The 18,890-nt window shown below is 35.6% G+C and overlaps 2 protein-coding genes across 3 annotated transcripts; one reads left to right on the top strand and one right to left on the bottom strand.

The window, feature by feature from the left end:
• Positions 1–783: 783 nt before the first annotated feature.
• Positions 784–6,520, top strand: LOC147395313 (putative pectate lyase 5). Its single transcript, XM_086451183.1, has 4 exons — positions 784–1,151; positions 1,333–2,200; positions 5,268–5,473; positions 6,042–6,520. Exons 1-4 carry the CDS (start codon positions 856–858, stop codon positions 6,226–6,228), a joined length of 1,557 nt encoding a protein of 518 aa, XP_086307309.1. The 5' UTR covers positions 784–855; the 3' UTR covers positions 6,229–6,520.
• Positions 6,521–7,540: 1,020 nt separating this feature from the next.
• Positions 7,541–15,829, bottom strand: LOC147395314 (glycine-rich RNA-binding protein RZ1C-like). 2 transcript variants are annotated; one of them, XM_086451184.1, is made up of 3 exons: positions 15,673–15,829; positions 15,447–15,568; positions 7,541–8,466 (listed from the first exon to the last, which is right to left on the bottom strand). In XM_086451184.1, the coding sequence occupies exons 2-3, from the start codon at positions 15,555–15,557 to the stop codon at positions 7,675–7,677; spliced, it is 903 nt and encodes a 300-aa protein (XP_086307310.1). In that variant the 5' UTR covers positions 15,558–15,568; positions 15,673–15,829; the 3' UTR covers positions 7,541–7,674. The 2 variants fall into 2 exon arrangements, with proteins under 2 accessions (XP_086307310.1, XP_086307312.1); XM_086451186.1 differs by lacking the exon at positions 15,673–15,829 and adding an exon at positions 11,783–14,284.
• Positions 15,830–18,890: the final 3,061 nt, after the last annotated feature.

An 18,890-nucleotide genomic window follows, 5' to 3' on the forward strand; every position in this document is an offset into this window, starting at 1 on the left:
ATATAGGGTCAGGTTCCGTACATACATAAAGTTACTCATAAAACTACAACGTTTTTGTCTTATATGATTAAAAAGATTCGGAATAGGCTGATTTTTTGTGAGGATGATTTTTATGGTGAGGGGATCATCCTTGTAAAAAATCATCCCATTCCAAAACTTCTAACCCCATCAAAATTGATTTACAAAAATTGGACGGTCTAAAATTTTTCAACTTGTAAATATGGGGTTATAAGTTTCATAATAGGCTGATTTTTGGCAAGGATGATCTCCTCGTCATAGAGATAATCCTCACAAAAAAATCAGCTCATTCCAAATATTTTTGCCCATATAAGACAAAACACGTTGTAGCTTTATATATATATTTTAATGTAAACTACTTTTTATTTTAATAATCTTAAAATGACAATTATTATAGTAAAATTAACATGATTTAATCTATAATAATTTAATAATATCTAAAAAAAATTTACTAGTAGCCTTTTTATAAGGAGATCCAATCAGAAAAAAAGTCCAAAAATGATGAGTAAAAGCGGCCATTTTTATAAAAGCAGCCATTTTTATTAAACATTTTCTTTCTCATTGTTTCACACCAGACAAATCGGACCGCCCAAAACCCATTTGTCGAGATTCGATGAATCAAAGCGACAATATATATATATATATTTGAAATTGAAGGCAGTTGAGATATTAAATGATCCCTCTTTTGTCGAGATTTTATAATTATCACAAATTCAGAAGAAACTAATAAATTGAAAATATCAGAATTAGTTGAGAAAAGTAGTGACGCTTGAGGTATCGAAATAGACAACTCTCTCTCTCTCTCTTCTTTTGGATAAAAATCGTTCAGATTTAATTATGAAAAATGTGAGAGATTTGAGAGAGGAGATTATTGATTTTACAACTTCACGTCACATCGCCACCTCCCACTTCTCTGCATTTCTTCTCAAAATAAAAACAGATCCAAAACCCAAACAGATTTATTTATTTATTATATATAAGTGTACAGGGAGAACAAAGATGCTTATTAACATCTACATTCCCTTAATTTATCTTCTAAACTTCGTTTCAATTAGAATCGAAGCAACCCACTTCAATCTCACTCTTCCCCTCCAACGTCCTAATCCTGAAGCAGTTGTTCAAGAGGTTCAAAGGTATTAAACCATCTGGGTTTTACAATTTTTTAGTGTTTTAGTCTGGGTTCCTCTGTTTTTCTCTGATTTTTATCTAGGTTGCTCTGTTTTTTAGATTATTGATATGTGCTCCTCTGTCCATTTTTCATCTGGATGGCTCTGTTTTTAGGATTTTAATCTGTGGTTGCTTTGTTTGTTGCAGGAGAGTGAATGAGTCCATCTCGAGGAGACAAATCTTGGGAATTTCCAATAAGGATCAATCATCATGTCTGACTGGTAATCCCATCGACGATTGTTGGAGATGCGACCCAAATTGGCAATCTAACCGTCAAAAGCTAGCCGATTGTGGAATTGGATTCGGCCACAACGCGTTAGGAGGTAAAGGAGGACAGATATACGTGGTCACAGATTCATCCGACGACGACACAAGAAACCCAAAACCCGGAACGTTACGACACGCCGTCTCCCAAAACGAACCTCTCTGGATCATCTTCTCAGGAAACATAGGTATAAAGCTGAAACAAAAACTAATGATCAAAAGCTACAAAACCATCGACGGTAGAGGTGCCAAGGTGCACATAGTGGGTGAAGGATGCATCAGTATTGAATCAGTTAGCCACGTCATCATCCATAACATTCACATCCATCATTGTATCCCATCAAGAGGTGGAGCTAAATCGGACGGTGATGGTATCACTATAATGGGATCTAGTAAAATATGGGTGGACCATTGTTCAATGGCTGATTGTACTGATGGTTTGATTGATGCAACAGAGGGGTCCACAGAGATAACGATATCAAACAATTATTTTTGGAATCATGATAAGGTGATGTTGTTGGGACATAATGATGAGTATGAGGCGGATAGAGGGATGCAAGTGACGATTGGGTTTAACCATTTCGGTGTTGGACTTGTTGAGAGAATGCCGAGATGCCGACTTGGTTACTTTCATGTGGTGAATAACGATTATAGAGAGTGGGGTAAGTATGCCGTTGGTGGTAGTGGAAACCCTACTATTAATAGTCAAGGGAATCGATATATTGCACCTATGGACCCCAATGCCAAAGAGGTACTACAATTGCTCTCTTGTCCCTACTCTATAGTGTTTCTTGCAATTATTTATTTATTTATTATTTGAAAGAATAGTGATTTTCTGACTCTCTGTACTCTCTTGATATGGCATGTGTTAGAATCATAGATTTTTTTCACAATTGCATATATGTATAAGGATGTGTAATTGTGTATCCCAAGAAAAATCTATGATTTGAACACATGCCACGTTAAGAAAATATGGGAAGAGGGAAAATCACGACTCTTATTTGAAAAGAGAATTTCTATAAGCACATCAACTTTTGATAATGGACTAAATACGAGCTCATAATAGATCAGAAGTTCAAGTGGCGGAAGAGTATTTTTCTTCTAACTCATGTTAAATGTGGTGCATTAGTATCTTTTTTAACGAATCAAGATTTCATGAAGTATCCGACTAATCGTTGGGGCACCTAGAACCAAATTCGACTTGAATTTCAAGTTCGGTTCGATACATACAAAATCAAAACTGTTTCCCATATGTTCGAGTACAATTCGAGTTTGGGTAATCTTCCAATTGTTATACCCAAATTTGTTTTTCAAGTAATTTTAAGGTAGGCATTCTATTTGGCTATGGATTGGAGTATATTTAAAATATGTAAGTAATTTTAGAAGTTTGAGATGTGATAGTTGTAGTTTGTATTTATGTAGAGAGAGTAGTCATGATGAGTCATGAATATATTTATATAGAGAGAGAGAGGAGATCTGATAGCTACTGAATACAGAGTCGTGATGAGTGTATTTATGGAGAGAGAGAAAAATGTGACGATAGAAAAAAAAATTTTGATTTTGATTTTTTTTTTAAATTCGACTAAGATTTAGGTTTGGATTCGCTTTCAGGTAGAAATTAGTTCGGCCCAGTTTCATAGAATCAAGACCAAAACCTAATCAACTAGGTCCGGTTCGAGTATATTTAAAATATGTAAATAATTTATAACTTTGATATATGATAGTTGCAGTTTGTATTTATGTAAAGATAATAGTCATGATGTGTCATGAATATATTTATGTAGAGAGAGGAGACATGATAGCTACAGAATATAGTCATAATGGGTGTATTTATGGAGAGACATATAGAGAAATGTGACGATAAAAAATTATATTTTTTTTGAAAATTCGATTAAGATTTAGGTTCAGGTAGAAATCAGTTCGGACCAGTTTCAAGGAGTTAATATCGAAATCGAACTTGGTTTTGGGCGGGGTAACAAGTTTTTTGTACAACTCTACCAGATGCACCAGGAAATTTTTGCGTTAAATCTTTGAGGTTGGCTCGTAAGTGGGGGATTCAAAACCTTCATTTCCTGAGACGTAGTCAAACGAGTGTTGTTCCAGTGTTCCTCTGTTTCATTATCTCCATATGATCTAATGAGTTGACCATTGGTCAATTTTATTTATTTTTTTTGTTTTTTACAATAATTCAATCAAGATTGATCATGCTCAAAACTCATGATTATTAAGTGTATTTCCTCACCCTTTACCATTAGATAAGATCTAAAGCGATTTAAACCTACCAATCATGATTGTTAGGGACAAAATAGTTTTGGTGATGTTGTGTGGGCAATCACATTAAATCTATAAATGAGATTTATTGACAAAGATTAGAATACACAAATTCTAAACAATTCTCTAGCTATGTAAGGATATAGAATACACAAATTCTAAACAATTCTCTAGCTATGTAAGGATATAGAATCCTCTATTTCCTTCTTATTATTATTTTTATTATTATTAATCTAGGAATCGTGACAATCTAACTCCCCCCCCCCCCCCTTCCTTCTGACATGCGCCCTCTATGCCCCAATGACAAAATTATAGATAATTTGCTTTGGGATACTCAAGTAAAAGATTTATGATTCTGCGTGTCCCAAGGAAAATGATCTAGGGTTCTATGATGGGGGTTTAGGACTTGTCTTCTTTTTCTATTTAGGGTATGTTTGATTGCATGGAAAGTCACTTTCCATGAAATTTGAAATTCATGAAAAAATAGTTGTGGAAAATAAGTAGGGTTGAAAAATTAAATTCCATTGTTTAATTTTACTTGGATAAAATCATGGAAAAAATATGAGAAAGAGGAAGAAGATGAGAGGAGGGGGAGAGGAAGAAAAATATGACGAGGAAGAGGGAGGGGGGAGGATGTGGCGACGGTGGCGGCGATGACGGTGACGGAGGTAAGTGAGGAAGATGGGGGGAGAACGTGGTGGTGGAGGAGGTGAGGGATGGAGAAGAAGAAGAAGAAGAGAGAGAAAGAGAGAGAGAGAGAGAAGGTGGTCGGAGACGGAACCAACGGCGATGATGACGACGACGACGGCAAGGTTAGTGTAATGGTGATGGTGGTGGTAAGGAAGAATTGGGGATGAAAAATATGTGTGGATTTCATTTTCCCACCCATATGGGTGGGAAAATGAAATCCATGTTTTTGTAGACATTATGATTGGGGTGGAAAATGAATTTCCATTTCCATGTGCAATTAAACACTTGAAAAATGTCATTTTCCATGGAAATTGATTTTCCACCCTATTTTCCATGTGCAATCAAACATACCCTTCGTTTTTAAGATTTTAGACCTATTTTTTTTCCAAGATTCATTTGGGCCTTCCAAGATCTTGCTCGTTTAGGATTTTCTACATAAATATCTCTTCTAAATCTATGTATTTGGTGAAATATAATTTCATTAATTAAAATATTAATATTATAAGAAGAAATTGGTGTGGCAGTATAAATTCTTTTTTTTTTTTTAATACTTTTTTTTTTTTCTTTCGTTTCTCCAAAATTTTGGTGATTTAAGTCATTCCCCTCAAAATCGTGATTGTTGATCTCTTGCCAATGGATTTCAGCATTTTTCATCATGGACAGCAAGCCCACATGATAAAAGTCAAAAATCATTGGCTAGAATTCAACTGTGGTCCGTGGAATCTGTAGGACCTGATCTTGATATTTATGGTGTAGGCAACAGATTTGCTACCTATAGGGTGACAACAAAGTTTTTTTTTTTTTTTTTTTAATGTTTTTATTTACTATAGTTCGCACGTGTGATGTGAGGAATGCAGGTGACTATGCGAATGGACTCGAATAAGAGAGAATGGGCCAACTGGAATTGGAGAACAGACGGGGATATAATGGTAAATGGGGCGTTTTTTGTGCCCTCTGGAGCTGGGCTTGGGCTTCCGTACGCAAAGGCTTCTAGTTTGGAGCCCAAATTCGCTGGACTCATTGACCAGCTGACCATGAACGCAGGGGTCTTCGGTGACAGTAGGTACGCTTTTCTTCCAACTAGAACAATCATAGATTTATTTAACATTTAAAAAGAATTTAAAAATTAAAATTTGTATTATTCATGTTTCCTCGTGAATTGTGCGGTGTGAATCCATATAACCAACCAATGTCTTGGTGCCTAAGAGCAACTCCAACGCATTAGGACTCGGGTTATGTATCTTCTTCCAATTGTCATTTTACAGAGCCAGAGCCCTCTGAAATACTTCAGCACACTCGGGATCTAACTCTCTAGTTTGAAATATTTTGAGGAGGGAGAGAGAGTGAGAAAGACAAAAGAAGAAAGTGAATTTCTCTCTCTACTTGTTAGTGTTAAAAAATTATAGTAATTATGAAATATTTTACTATAACTGAATTTGTGGAGAGTCATTTTGACTATTACGATTGAAGTGAACAGAACACCTTTTGAAATAGGCAAAATCACTCTCCATAATAAAATGCCTAGTAGATATGCTTATTTGCATTGGAGTTGCTCCAAGGAAGACTACATCATGAGGCATCAAGGTGATGATGATTGCGTGTTAATTATTTTGGTTTGGTTAATTGGACAGGGATCAGTCAGCTGGGTTCAATGGAGGTGGTTCCGGCATCGGTAACAGTCCAGGATCACTTGGGAGTGGTGGTGGTGGTGGTGGGGAAGACTACTATGGAATGATATATGGGAGCGGAGCACCACCACCACCACCTCCACCTACCATCTTCTTTTCTCTTATAATTATGCTTTACCTACTCATTTGATGAACCACCCTGATTAGTATAAAATCACAGAATTAAAAATGCGAAGAAAAAAAAAATCACAACTGCAAGTATTACACATCAGTCACTCTGTTCAGATTCACAAGGGTAAGAAGAGAGAAATCTTTTGAGCAAGATACAAATACCATCAATGATCTTCAGAATTCAAAATATAATTGAAGTAAAATATACTTAAAGAGTCGTGCTGGAGCAACCTCAAGCTGGGAACCTTGATGAAAAACATCTATGATTATCATACATTTTCACGTCAAGAGGTGTGATATAGGGTTCAGACAGCATTATTCTACCTAACATTTAATGATTCAAATTCTAAATATCAAATGTTGAAGCAAAATACGCGTTAATTCTCCAAAGATAAATCATTTATTGCTGTTGTATATTTATTATCAACCATTGCACTAGGAGTTGTCCCAAAGGAAAGTGCTGAAGTAACATCGAGATTGACATCGTTTGGGAAATTGCTGATGTGGATGTCTATAAAATCATATAGATGCTTTTCATCGAGATACAAGTGAGAAGCAGCATCTATGATACTGTGCACACCAATGACTCAAACGACATCAATTTCAATGTTACTCAAGCACGATTCTTTGCCGAATGAGTCCCTAATATCAGACATTAGATGTGTCATCAAGGCTGGCCTCCCCTAATGTCTCGCACACTAATAGGTGTTAGGTTCTGATTAGAATCTGACTTGTGATACAAAATATAATATTATAATCGTGATAATATTGTGCCGCCCCCATCACATCACAGCACCGCACCGTCTATCATTTGCCTCGGAATACATAAAAAAGATTTTGTGGTATATCTCGAGGTAAATGACTACTATCCAGTGATGAGGGCATTGAGTGTTATGATGTCAGAGGAGAGGATTTATGAATAATTATATTACATATTATACCGAAAAGGTAAAAAATCCTCACTTTAGCTAAAGAAACGCAAGAAACCACGATGAATCTTAAATCGATCATGAGTGACATAAGATAGGTACATTGCAATAAATCAGTAACCCTCAATTCTTGACAAGTCAATGAGAAGATGCATCCTGATCAAAGGAAGCATTTATCTTCTCACAAAGGAAGGGAAAAGACTACTGGGTGCAGAATTCCTTCTACTTCTCTTGGATTTTGCTTTCAAGATTACTTGAATCTGGCCAAAACCCACAATTCTCTATTTGCTGCAACAACAAATGGTTGAAATGATCATCGTCTATCATTTCAGTATTCAACTTCCACGACGATCATTCATTATATTTTGACGGAAAAAAAAAAAAGTGCAGAGAGGAAGTATATAATCCAAAATAGTATGTTACTTAAGATTAATTCAAAACTCTCATCATCCAATTCAGACAAATAAAAGTCTGTCTTAACTACAAACATAATAACTGTCCTAAAAAAAAAAAAAAACACACGAGCAACTGCCACCCTAGTAGCGATCTTCGTAAGATGATGGACGCCCTACTCCTCCTCCTCCTCCCTTGCTGGGGCGGTCATAAGGACCTGGTCTGTCCCTGTAATTTCCTCCATTGCGTGCTGGCCCACCACTCCCCCCATACCTGTCGCCACCACCACTACCCCTTGGGCCTCCATCTCTGTCCTTCCCACCATATCCACTCTGAGGGTACCTGTCTGAGCCACCACCACCATAACGGTCACCTCCAAAGCGGTCCCCACCAGCTGGGTACCTGTCGTTTCCTGCATAGCGGTCACCACGGCCCCCATACTTGCTGCTGTCTCTGCTGCTATCCAAACGATCATCTCCATATCGTCCACCATCATACCTATCGTCCATGTAGCGATCCCCATAACGATCTCCTCCACCAAATCGATCTCCACCACGGCCACCACCACTGAATCTGGAACGTGAAGAGAATCTTCCACCACCGCCACCTCCACCACCACCAGCTGAAGGGCAATCTCGGGCCCAATGTCCGGGACGCCCACACTTGAAGCAATCAGTTCGCCCTGCAGACCTATCTCCTCCTCCCCCGTAGCTGCCTCCCCTGCTGCCTGATGAGTAACCACCACCACCACCATAACCATATCCTGGATCATCGCCACCGCCCCCCATCTTAGGCTGGGCCTTGTTAACTGAGATCACCCGGTCACCTAGCTCCCTTCCATGCATGTCTCTGATTGCATCTTCCATTGCCCGGTGATCTGCAAAGGTCACAAATCCAAATCCACGAGGGCGACCCGTATCTCTCTCTAGCATGATCTACAGTAACATTTCAAAGGAACATATAACACACAACAATATTATGGTTGAAGCATAGAAGGGTAATTGCTTGTAAACACAATGGTATAAGCATGAATGAGTAAACATTCGATAGCTAACAAACAAGTTTTGGTTTTAATTCCAATTTGCTTACAGGATAGACTGAGTTCCTATTTCTCCTTCAGATGGATTCTACAAGTTGAAGACAGCTGAAGCCTTTTAACTCGTTTAATATTTTTAAATTCTGGCTTGTATAAATTATGGGTCCAATTGAAAGTAAGTGAACAATGAAACTAACACCCTTCATCCTTGTCAATACATATAAGACATTATAACATTCTAGTCACATACAATCAATATTAAAAAAATAAAAATAAAAAATGCTTGAAGTGTAGATTTCATTGAAGCTGAAAAGCAAAACAGCACAATACAAACGATGAAGAAACCTACCTAAAAACAGTAAGTACTGCTACATTTCATCAATACACAAACTCCCACCTGAAGATGAAATTATGAAATCCTAAAAAAGGGAAATCCATGTATACTTTGAACATCTAATACCAACAGAATAAAAGACCGAAAATAGAAATGATGACCACAAAGCTCCTTTCCTTCAAAGATAAACCTGGACATCTCCGTCCATTTGTTCTAACAAATGGCAAACGGAAGAAGATTCTATAGGATTTTCTTGTGAGAACTGAAGGCTGTGGAATGCCAACTTTCAAATAGAGAACAGAGAAAAAGGGGGTGGGGGAGAGACACAATCCATGCCCAAATGGAGGAACGTTGAACCACATGACTACCGAATCATAATGGTTGAGAACTCGGTTCCTAAAATAATAAGAGTTCGAACAATTGAACCAAAATCTTGATTTAATGGGATGATAATGAACACAGAATGGTGGCGAACTCACTTCCTAAAACAATAAGAGTTTGAACAATTGAACCCAAACCCTGATTTAATGGAATGATAATGACGTGGGTGTTATAAGCTTAGTGACAAGAGTACGGAGCAGCAGCGAGAGTGAGAGCAGGAACACAAAAACGCCTAGTTGAAAATATTTTATGGTGCAGAGCGCCTCCAAAGCGTTATGCATTGAGTTATATATAATATATTCAAATATCAATTTTACTAATGTTTACTTCATTTTCTTTAATGAATCCATCACTACATACTTTCTCTTGCAAAAAACACATCTTTTACATTTTAGAATTAATAATTTTCAATAAAATAAACACTTTTCTAATAGATTCTTTACATGACTCCACCATGGACCATAGTTATATTTTCACTCGCCCTACGTCCATTGTTTGATTGTATTTTTTTGTACCATTTATATAGCTTAACTATCTTACTATTTTTTATGACGATGACTATTATTGTTGTTACTATGCTACTCACGGCCTCCAATTAGTTACGACAAAACAATTCTTGATAAATATAATTATTACCATTTAAATAATCAATATATGTTTTAACGATTGAACCTACTTTTTTTTTAAGGATTGGATTACTAAGGTTACAAGGGACCCAAGAAAACCCTTATTTCCTCTAAAGGTCCTACATCAACTTGGTAAAAAAGCCCTAGGTTCAAACATGTCTACTCATAGTGGTAGAACTTTTAGAGGAAAGTGGCATAATAAGAGTTTCAACAATCAAGCCCAAACCTTAATTTGATGGGATTATAATGAAGTGGGTCTTAAATGGGAGCTTCTTTAGTTGAAGTGTCCATGTGAGTAGTTTAGGCATTGCAAATAATTGTGGGCAGCTTTGTTAGTAGGGAGATCTAAGTATTATTTCTGTTTTATTGATTTTTTATTTTATTCACTAAGGTTAGTTTAGTGATTTCATTTTTTTAAACAAGTAGGGTTGGATTATGGAGTACTGTGTGTCCTATTCTGAATTTATTTAGTAGATCTGATTTATAACAAAAATTTGAAACTGTTTTTCTCTCTTGGATGTGGTGAAGATCAAGAAACCCCAAGTATGATTCCTATTTCTTAGGATACTATAGGTATGATACTAATAGATATGTCTCTTTTTCTCAAGAAATCCTAGGTATGATTCCTAGAATACTATTGGTGTAATATCAATAGATCTATCTGTTCACTGATAATAAAAAAAAATAGATCCATCTGTTCAATTCAGAGTTTAATTCCTAAGATAATATCGGTGTGTTACCAATAGATGTCTTTTTCTTTTTCTTATTCTCAAATCCCTAGATTCTTCACATATTCCTTCAACATACCCAAAGGCCAAAAGACTAGAAATATTTTCTCATTGCCTCTTCTTTTTTTCTTAAACCACAAAAGACCTATTTCAGATTTCTTCCAGAATTATATTTGGAAACCCTTACCCTAAACCATAGAAAGGCAAGGGTCAGGGTTGATTCAATTTTTCAAGAAAAAAATTGATTTAACAAATTGCCAACTGATTCTTAGAAGGTATAAAAAGTTGTTGATTATGTTATTAACCTAAAATAGCTTCATATCATTCAATACAACTAAGGTAAAGAGGGACACAAATAACGAACCAAATGATCTGTCAAAGCTAAAACATGCCACCACCAAAATTTGTAGGTACTAGGTAGTGCGCATCTCAAACACGATGCATATCAAAGGTGTATAAAAAAAAGTTCATTGAGGCTAAAAACTAATGGAATTCAACATCTCTAAGAGAGATCTGCTTTGCAAATCTCCCTTATATCCCACATCGTTCTTGTTCGTTTTAGTTTATTATTTGGACTTTTGATTTGGCAGCCTACACCCTTGTAAGAAGTTGTGCTGCATCAATGAGAATTGAAGAAGCTTCCATGTTAGTGGTTCAATGACAAAAGGAAGAAGTGAAAAATTTACTTTTGGTTGAGGTGACTAGAGTAGTTCTCAAGAATCAAGATAAATGAAGATATAATTTCCAAAAGAATGCATATCCCAAAGAATAAAGAGATAAATCCATATAAATATTGATATGCAGAGAGCATTTCAAGCTAGAGCATGAACATTACAAATATAAATCAAATGAGTGACCTTTTTATAGATAAGATAAGCAGCAAGAAGGGTTTTGATACTTGGTCCGTAGTATTATACCACTAAAAGCCTACCAACTCACCAAGTTGGCACCTTTGACCAAACAAGTGTCTTACCATTGCTTCAGCATTCAGTGAGCAAAAAAAAAAAAAAAATTTGATTTATATGACTCGGCAAACTTTTTATGATCATTCATAATAGAATATTTAAAATCTACCAACGTCAAAATAAGTACACAAGAAGGTACAATTTATGATAATTAATAATAATAGTTGATAAGAGTTCTTACTCAAACAACAGAATCTGCACAAGAACAAATCTGTCACCTGATGTCACACAAGACCTCGAACCTCAGTTTCTCCATTGACCAACTCCCATGTAACTTAAAATAAAACCCACAGCACTAATCACTCAACCGTATCTCAATTTTGTAGCATAATGCCAAAAATGCGAAATGATCTCATCTCCAAACAGAAAACTGGAAGCATTTTTCATCAATGGCACTATGTTGTCACCATTTAAGCCACTGAGCAACAAATTTTAGTTGACACCAGATAGGCACGGCAGAAGACATTGACATCTTTTTCTTACAATCCAATGATTCCATTCTCAATATCAAAAAAAATTGTTCCTCATCATCAAACCCTCACTCTAAAGATATGTTGTTGGCTAAGTGAATCCTTTTCCTACATTCCACTCTATGCAACATCTTCTGTTATTGAAAGAGTATCCATATCCACTTTCATCGTCACGATCCACATTCTATCAAAAACTTAGATAATAATAATTAAACACCAGCGACTATTCGAATACGAGAATATAGGTTAAACCAACAAGTCGGAAAATTTGAACTGCATTCTTCAGGCATCCATCATCCCAGGCCAAACAATAGCAACGAAAATTAGCTACAAAATATATCTATTACCATCATCAAAACATTCCCGTATGTGCAGAACCAACGTAAAATAAAAATAACTTCTTCCACTTAGTAAACCTGACTTTTCTAGCATGTAGGACATTGCCTTTAAGATTTAACACCAACTGCTAGCAAACATTTCTAACACATTCTGCTGAATTCTTCTAAAATCATGTCGTATTTGGGGTGGGTATGATGGAACGAAGTTCCACTACAAACACTTGTCTCTACAATTTTGAAGTAATTGACACAACCTCTGCTAGCACAAGTCTTGAAAATCAGAGGCAACAAAACAACATTGGAGTCAAGTCGGTGCCATGTCTGTTCTCTGCCATTTCAGATCCCAGCAGTATGATACCATCTTCCGTTGAAAAGAAAATCTCTCCTAAAATCTCAAGTTAAATCAAACCTCCCATCGCAAACAGAAATAGGTTAAAATGAAAAGAAAAAAACTCGGGTTCTGCACTAAATATTGTGGAAACTGCATATTCCAAAATACATGATTTGACATGAAATAGCACCCCACTTGTGAAGTCTGACGTAGGCTAGTAGAAGCAATCTGGAATCACTGAGCTTGCTCAAATCACAAAGGAAAAAAAACAAAAAAGGAAGACTTCGCATTGCTACTATTCTTCATTCCTAGCACACACAATTATTCATCAATCTGCACCATTCGGCCATAATAGCACAAGAATTACAGCAACTCGCTAGAGAAGGCCTCAACTAGGACAGATAAGGTGACAAATCAGGATTCTTGAATGAGTACTGAAATAAAATAGCAAAGTTAGGAGATGGAATTTTATGGCCAACTAATCGTAGAAGGGTGACCAATAGATTCTCCTTTCAACGACATGTGGACAAAAAGGTAACGCTGTCTCACACCACATGCATCCTTGTGTATCACATGCCTGACCTTCCATCTAACCATTTAGTTAACACAATAACAGATATCATCTCTTGCACAAAACAAAACAATCCTGGAAGCTTTCATTCCACTCATTACTGGATCATCGGGCATCACTCGTATAACTTGTTCTGCATTTCAACGTGATATCGTAGGATCGAAATCAAGACATATGATTTGACACCTTTCAAGAAAATCACATTTACAGATATCAACACATTTCTAATTTCCATGTGCTATGCACTGCCGCAGTGGAATCCTCGGCTGCTTTAACAGCTCCTCCTGGTTTCTCCTCCTAATTTTCATGCGCTCCACACTGCCACAGTTGCCAAATCACACTAAGCCATTTGAAGTACACAAGGATGCGTCAGACTATGCCATCAGCGGTGTGCTAGTACAAGCCATCACATAAGAGAGCCGAAAGCTCAATAGACCGAGAGGTGCAGTCCAAGAGAAGGAGATGAAAGCAATTGTTCACTACTTGAGAACGTGGAGGTAGGTCATGATTCTTGGTCAAGACGGCCAATGTGACGACTATTAATATGGGCCTTCGAACATCAACACTTGAAATACACAGCAATATCTTTTTCTAAAATGAACAAAATTATTTTGTTTGTTATAAATACCATGGATTCAAATCAAATAGTAAGAAGTGACCAATTTATGACTAGTTGATTAATCAAATTCCAAAATCACATAAACACGGTCTCCTTATTGATCACAAACCCTTCTTTCATTCATGGAGAAATGCTTTCCAACATATCACAACAATGTCAAACAGCCAGGCAACTGTATCAGCATCCTGTGAACTTGACACACTACACATATTTAGATCTCATCTTTTCAAGTGTATACACCCGGCCCAAGAATCTCAGAAAAGGAACATCAGAAAAAAATGCAATCACACAAATATAATCGAGCTTCAGCAACTCATGCAACCCACTGGACAAAATATCTTTCACAGAACCCAACTAAGTCATTTCAAGAGATCATAACCACCATTCCAGTAGGCCAACAAAACACAAAAAAGACAATTAATATAATTGATGAATGAAAAAAAAAAGTAAATAATAACAAACATTAGCTCAAAAAAGCTTCACTTATTGAAGAATTATTAAGACATGAAATAGGGAGAAATGGTTTCTAATAAATATATTTTTTAAGTGTAAAATTTTATTAAAGAAAAAAAAGCATGAGGCCAAGATGGCATTTATACAAGAAACAGACACACAGGCAAAAGAAAAGAGGAAAAAAAAAAACAGTCGAATACCCAACAACCCAACCCTCAGCGCATCCCACTTCTTTGCAGAGTTTGCTCTAAAAAAGATTAAGAGGGTCAAAATGTCTAGTATCACCTCCTGAGTATTCTTTTCCTCTCCCTGGAGCACCCTTTTGTTTCTCTTTCCAAACCCCCCAACACAGCGCAAAGGGAAGTATAACCCACAATTGTCTTTTCCTATTAGAAAAATATTATGAGTCCATCAAAGAAAAAGAGAGAAAATCATTTTCGGGAAATACTCTTCTGTTTGAAAGCAAAGATACCTCAAGTTATGATACAAGATGGGATTGGACGCCACATTATATCGAGGCTATGTATCAGTTATACCATGTATGTTGGCCTTCCAGAATTGTTACGAAGTCACATGACCCACACAAACCTCACACACCCCACGCATCAATATACAATTTATCCAATACATTGAGAATTATATATATTTTTTTCCAAGACAGGAAAAAAAAACAAATTCTGGTTTGGTGAGGACATCAACAGAAAATATTTACTAACCACGTGAAAAATCAAGAAAAATGAATCAGCAAAAGTCTATCCATACAAACAATATCGAGAGAAATAAAATTATAGTCACAAAATTCTCCGAATTTTTCCAAAAATTCTTCAAATAAGGGACTAGTTGATTAAATCAGAAAATTTTCGACGAGTAAATCTAATCGATTAATCACTGAATACAGTAACATTTCAACCCTTCACCCACGAAATCTTACTTTCATCAACATTCAAATCTCAAGAACAATATAGGGCTTTTAGGTTTAAGTTTTACTTTACTGAAAAAAATTCTAACAAACAAAATCCAAAACCAAATGGATCCCAAAATTGAAGATGATAAAAAACCCTACCTGTGCATCGAGAATTTTTCCGTAACGATTGAATGCATCTTCGAGTTGCCGATCTGTAGTGTCCCACGACAAACCTCCAACGAATATACGATTCTCTAGTTTACCAGCCATTTCCAGAAACCCTAAAGCAAGTGGAGGCAAAGAAAATGAAACCCTAGAAATAATTATGGACTGAAATTTTCCTCAGAAACCCTAATCAAATAAGAAATGTGAGGTAAGTACTCACCTTTCGCCTTCACTCTCTCTCTTAGCTCTCTATCGTGGAAAGAGCGCGGACTTGCGAACGAGAAACCCTAGGGCATTGGTAGGCAACTAAGCATGAGTCGAGGGTAAAAGTGGAAAACAAAATACGGACAAAAGTGGGTACGTATTTGTGTTTAATAGATGAGGGCTTTTTTGGAAGAAAAGAAAACTACATGGATGCTGGATCACATGATACTAACCATGAATTAGCACACACCTTGGGGTGCTCCTAGTAAAGTTGGTGTGGTAATAAAATATATCTCTTTTGTGTTCTTAAAATTAAGAACATTTAATTTGAGATAAACCATGAATTAGCACACACCAAATCATTTAATTTGAGACTATCCACATAAAAAAAATTCATCTTTACCTCGTGATGCGTAAAAATAACATGGCAAATAATCTTGATTAACATAAAATTATCATTCAAATTGCAATTACACTAGCACATGCGAGTGTTCTTCAAAAAAATTATTGGTTAAGACTTTAGGTGATTAATGGAACCATTTTATCATTGATGATGTGTGAGCTTGATCGATTGAGAATGAGAAAATGTTTATGGAGAAGGGCTTGATCTTTTTTAAACGATTAGTAGAAGTTTGTAGTCCCCTAGAAGACATGTAGGTTTGATCTCCTCTACGAGGATATAGTCTAGAATGTTGTTTTGGAGAGAAAACTTTGTTTTTTCTTTAAAAGAGAGTTCATGGAATTTTTTTTATTTTTATTTTTATTTTTTAAGAGGAAACTCATACCTTATATGATGTGGAGGCTTTTTTATGGCTTCCACACCACGAGATTGGAATGATACCTTGGTGATGGAGATGATCTTGATTAACAAGTCTTCTATTTAAGGCTCCAATGATTTTTGATGGTTAAAGGAGATGAGGAAGAAGGTAGAGACCTTCCTTCGAAAATTTAATTAGTAAACAAGTGGTAATGATGATCAAAGTATGAAAAAGATTTAGCTCAAGGAGATGATGAACGGTAGAGTTGTAGAGAGATATTTGTGAGAAGATATGAGGGTGTTTTTTCTTTTCTTTTTTTCAATCCTCACTAAGCTTTTTAGAGGTCTAATAGTTTGAATTTTGTAGACAGGTGTCACCTCCTGATTTGACCAAATGTATGCCATCTGGTGCATGAGTTGGATGGGAGCTCATGATTTTGTCATTGGACTCTGTGCCCATCTATTATTAATGTCGATACTTGATTTTGATTAAAATTATCTCAAACCAGTTAATACTAAGGTGTTGTTTGTTAAACTGAAAAAAATAAGTGCTGAATAGCATTAAGCGCTGAATTTAAGTACTGAAAAAGTTGTTTGTTTAGATGCTGAATTATGTTTGTTACACATTGCTGAAACTGGTAAATTGTCTTTGTTACTCTTACAATCATATTATACATTGTTTGCATGTTTCAAATGCTTATTTATTATCAAACACAATAAAATATATTATTTCTTATAAAATTAAAATACAATTTATTTTTAAATAATAAATAATACTCAAATCTTCAATTTATAAATAATAATTTCTATTTATAAAAGCCCACAAATTTCAAATTAAAAATAATAATGTCATACAAGTCACCAAAATTTGAAATCAACTTTAAAATAACTTAATTTTGGATGAATAATTTTCGATAGAAATGAAGGATGTGTAATTATAAAAGCACCTTATGAATTAATAAGGGCAACCCACACTATAGCCATTTTTTGTTTTGTTTTATATGGGTTAAAGTTTTTGGAATGAGAAAATTTTTAGTGAGGATGGTCTAGAGATCATCCTCACCAAAAATCAGTCTATTTTGAAACTTCTAACTCGTCAAAAATAGTTTTTTAAAAAAAAGGACAATTTACGGTTCTTGAATTTATTTTGATAGGGTTAGAAGTTTCAAGATGTGCTGATTTTTTGTGAGGATGATCTCCTCATTGTAGAGATCATCCTCACCAAAAATCAACTCAATCCAAAACTTTTAACCCATATAAGACAAAATAATTTAGCTATGGTGTGGGTTTATTAATTTGTGGGGTGTTTATATACTTATCCATGTGATATAAGAGGTAATATCCTTTTAAGAATAAAGGCATACTTGTCCATGCTCAAAAAAACAAAGGGCATACTTGTCCGTGTTGAAAAAAACGAAGTGCTTACTGCTTCAGCACTTTTTTTCAGCATCAAAATAGTGCTGAATTTTTTTCACTTATTTTCAGCAATAAGCGCAGAAAATATAAAGTAAAACGCTATTTTGACAAAAGTGCTGAATTTAATTTTTTTCAGCAATAAGCACTGAAAAATAGCGCAAATAAACACCGCCTAAGTTGGTATAATTCACTGTTTGAAATGGGTGAGTCAGGGAATGTCATCCCCTCTTCAGACTTGATGAGTAATAGTAAATATTACTTTAAATGATGAGATTTAGTGAACGAGAGAGTTCATATCACATTTAATTTCTTACATTATTTTGACATACATTTAAGGCCCAATCTACTGCTTTTACCAATCTATTAACTATTTATTCGGGCATGAGATTTAACTTACAATCTCATTTCAATCTTCTCGAATTTAACCTACTTCTTTTAGTGCTTTAGGTGATATCTAGTTAATTGATTAAAAGTAATATCATAGTATTAATTGTCCCTCACTTGGTCTAAGATGTTAAAGACTAGATCAACATCTAAACTTAGGGTCCACCTAACACTTAAAAGACAAGTGTCTTTGTCTCACTGTTGTGGCAAAAATAGTCTCTACATATGAGAAAATGGTTCATCATCTCTCTAAATGCCTTGGCTTTGGAATTTTATCGGCTCAAGGTAGATTGACTTTCCAAGTATGCCTCACATTTGGTTCCACTTCTATTAAGATTCAGAATACAGAATAGTGTCCCATTCCTATAACATTAAGTGTCTACTTGGCACTTTTTTTATTATTGGAATTCTGACACATCGGGCTGCAGCCTTTTACTATAGGAACGGGACACCGTTCTAGATCCTAACTCTACTAATAATTGGTCTTAAAGTTTATATGATTTCATTCCAATTTTGATAGTTCCAGACATTTGATCTGAACCTTCTGATTCACAATTAGTAAGACTAGAGTGGCCCATCATATTGGGTGTAGAGGACCAATCCATGAAACAGATCAATAGGACACAGTCGGGCCAAAGTTATATTTGTGAAGAAGAAAATCCAGGTTTCAAGTCCAA

The sequence above is a fragment of the Akebia trifoliata genome, chromosome 8 (genome assembly GCF_017979445.1).
Source record: "Akebia trifoliata isolate Shusen 1 chromosome 8, ASM1797944v1, whole genome shotgun sequence".
NCBI classification, from domain to species: Eukaryota; Viridiplantae; Streptophyta; class Magnoliopsida; order Ranunculales; family Lardizabalaceae; genus Akebia; species Akebia trifoliata.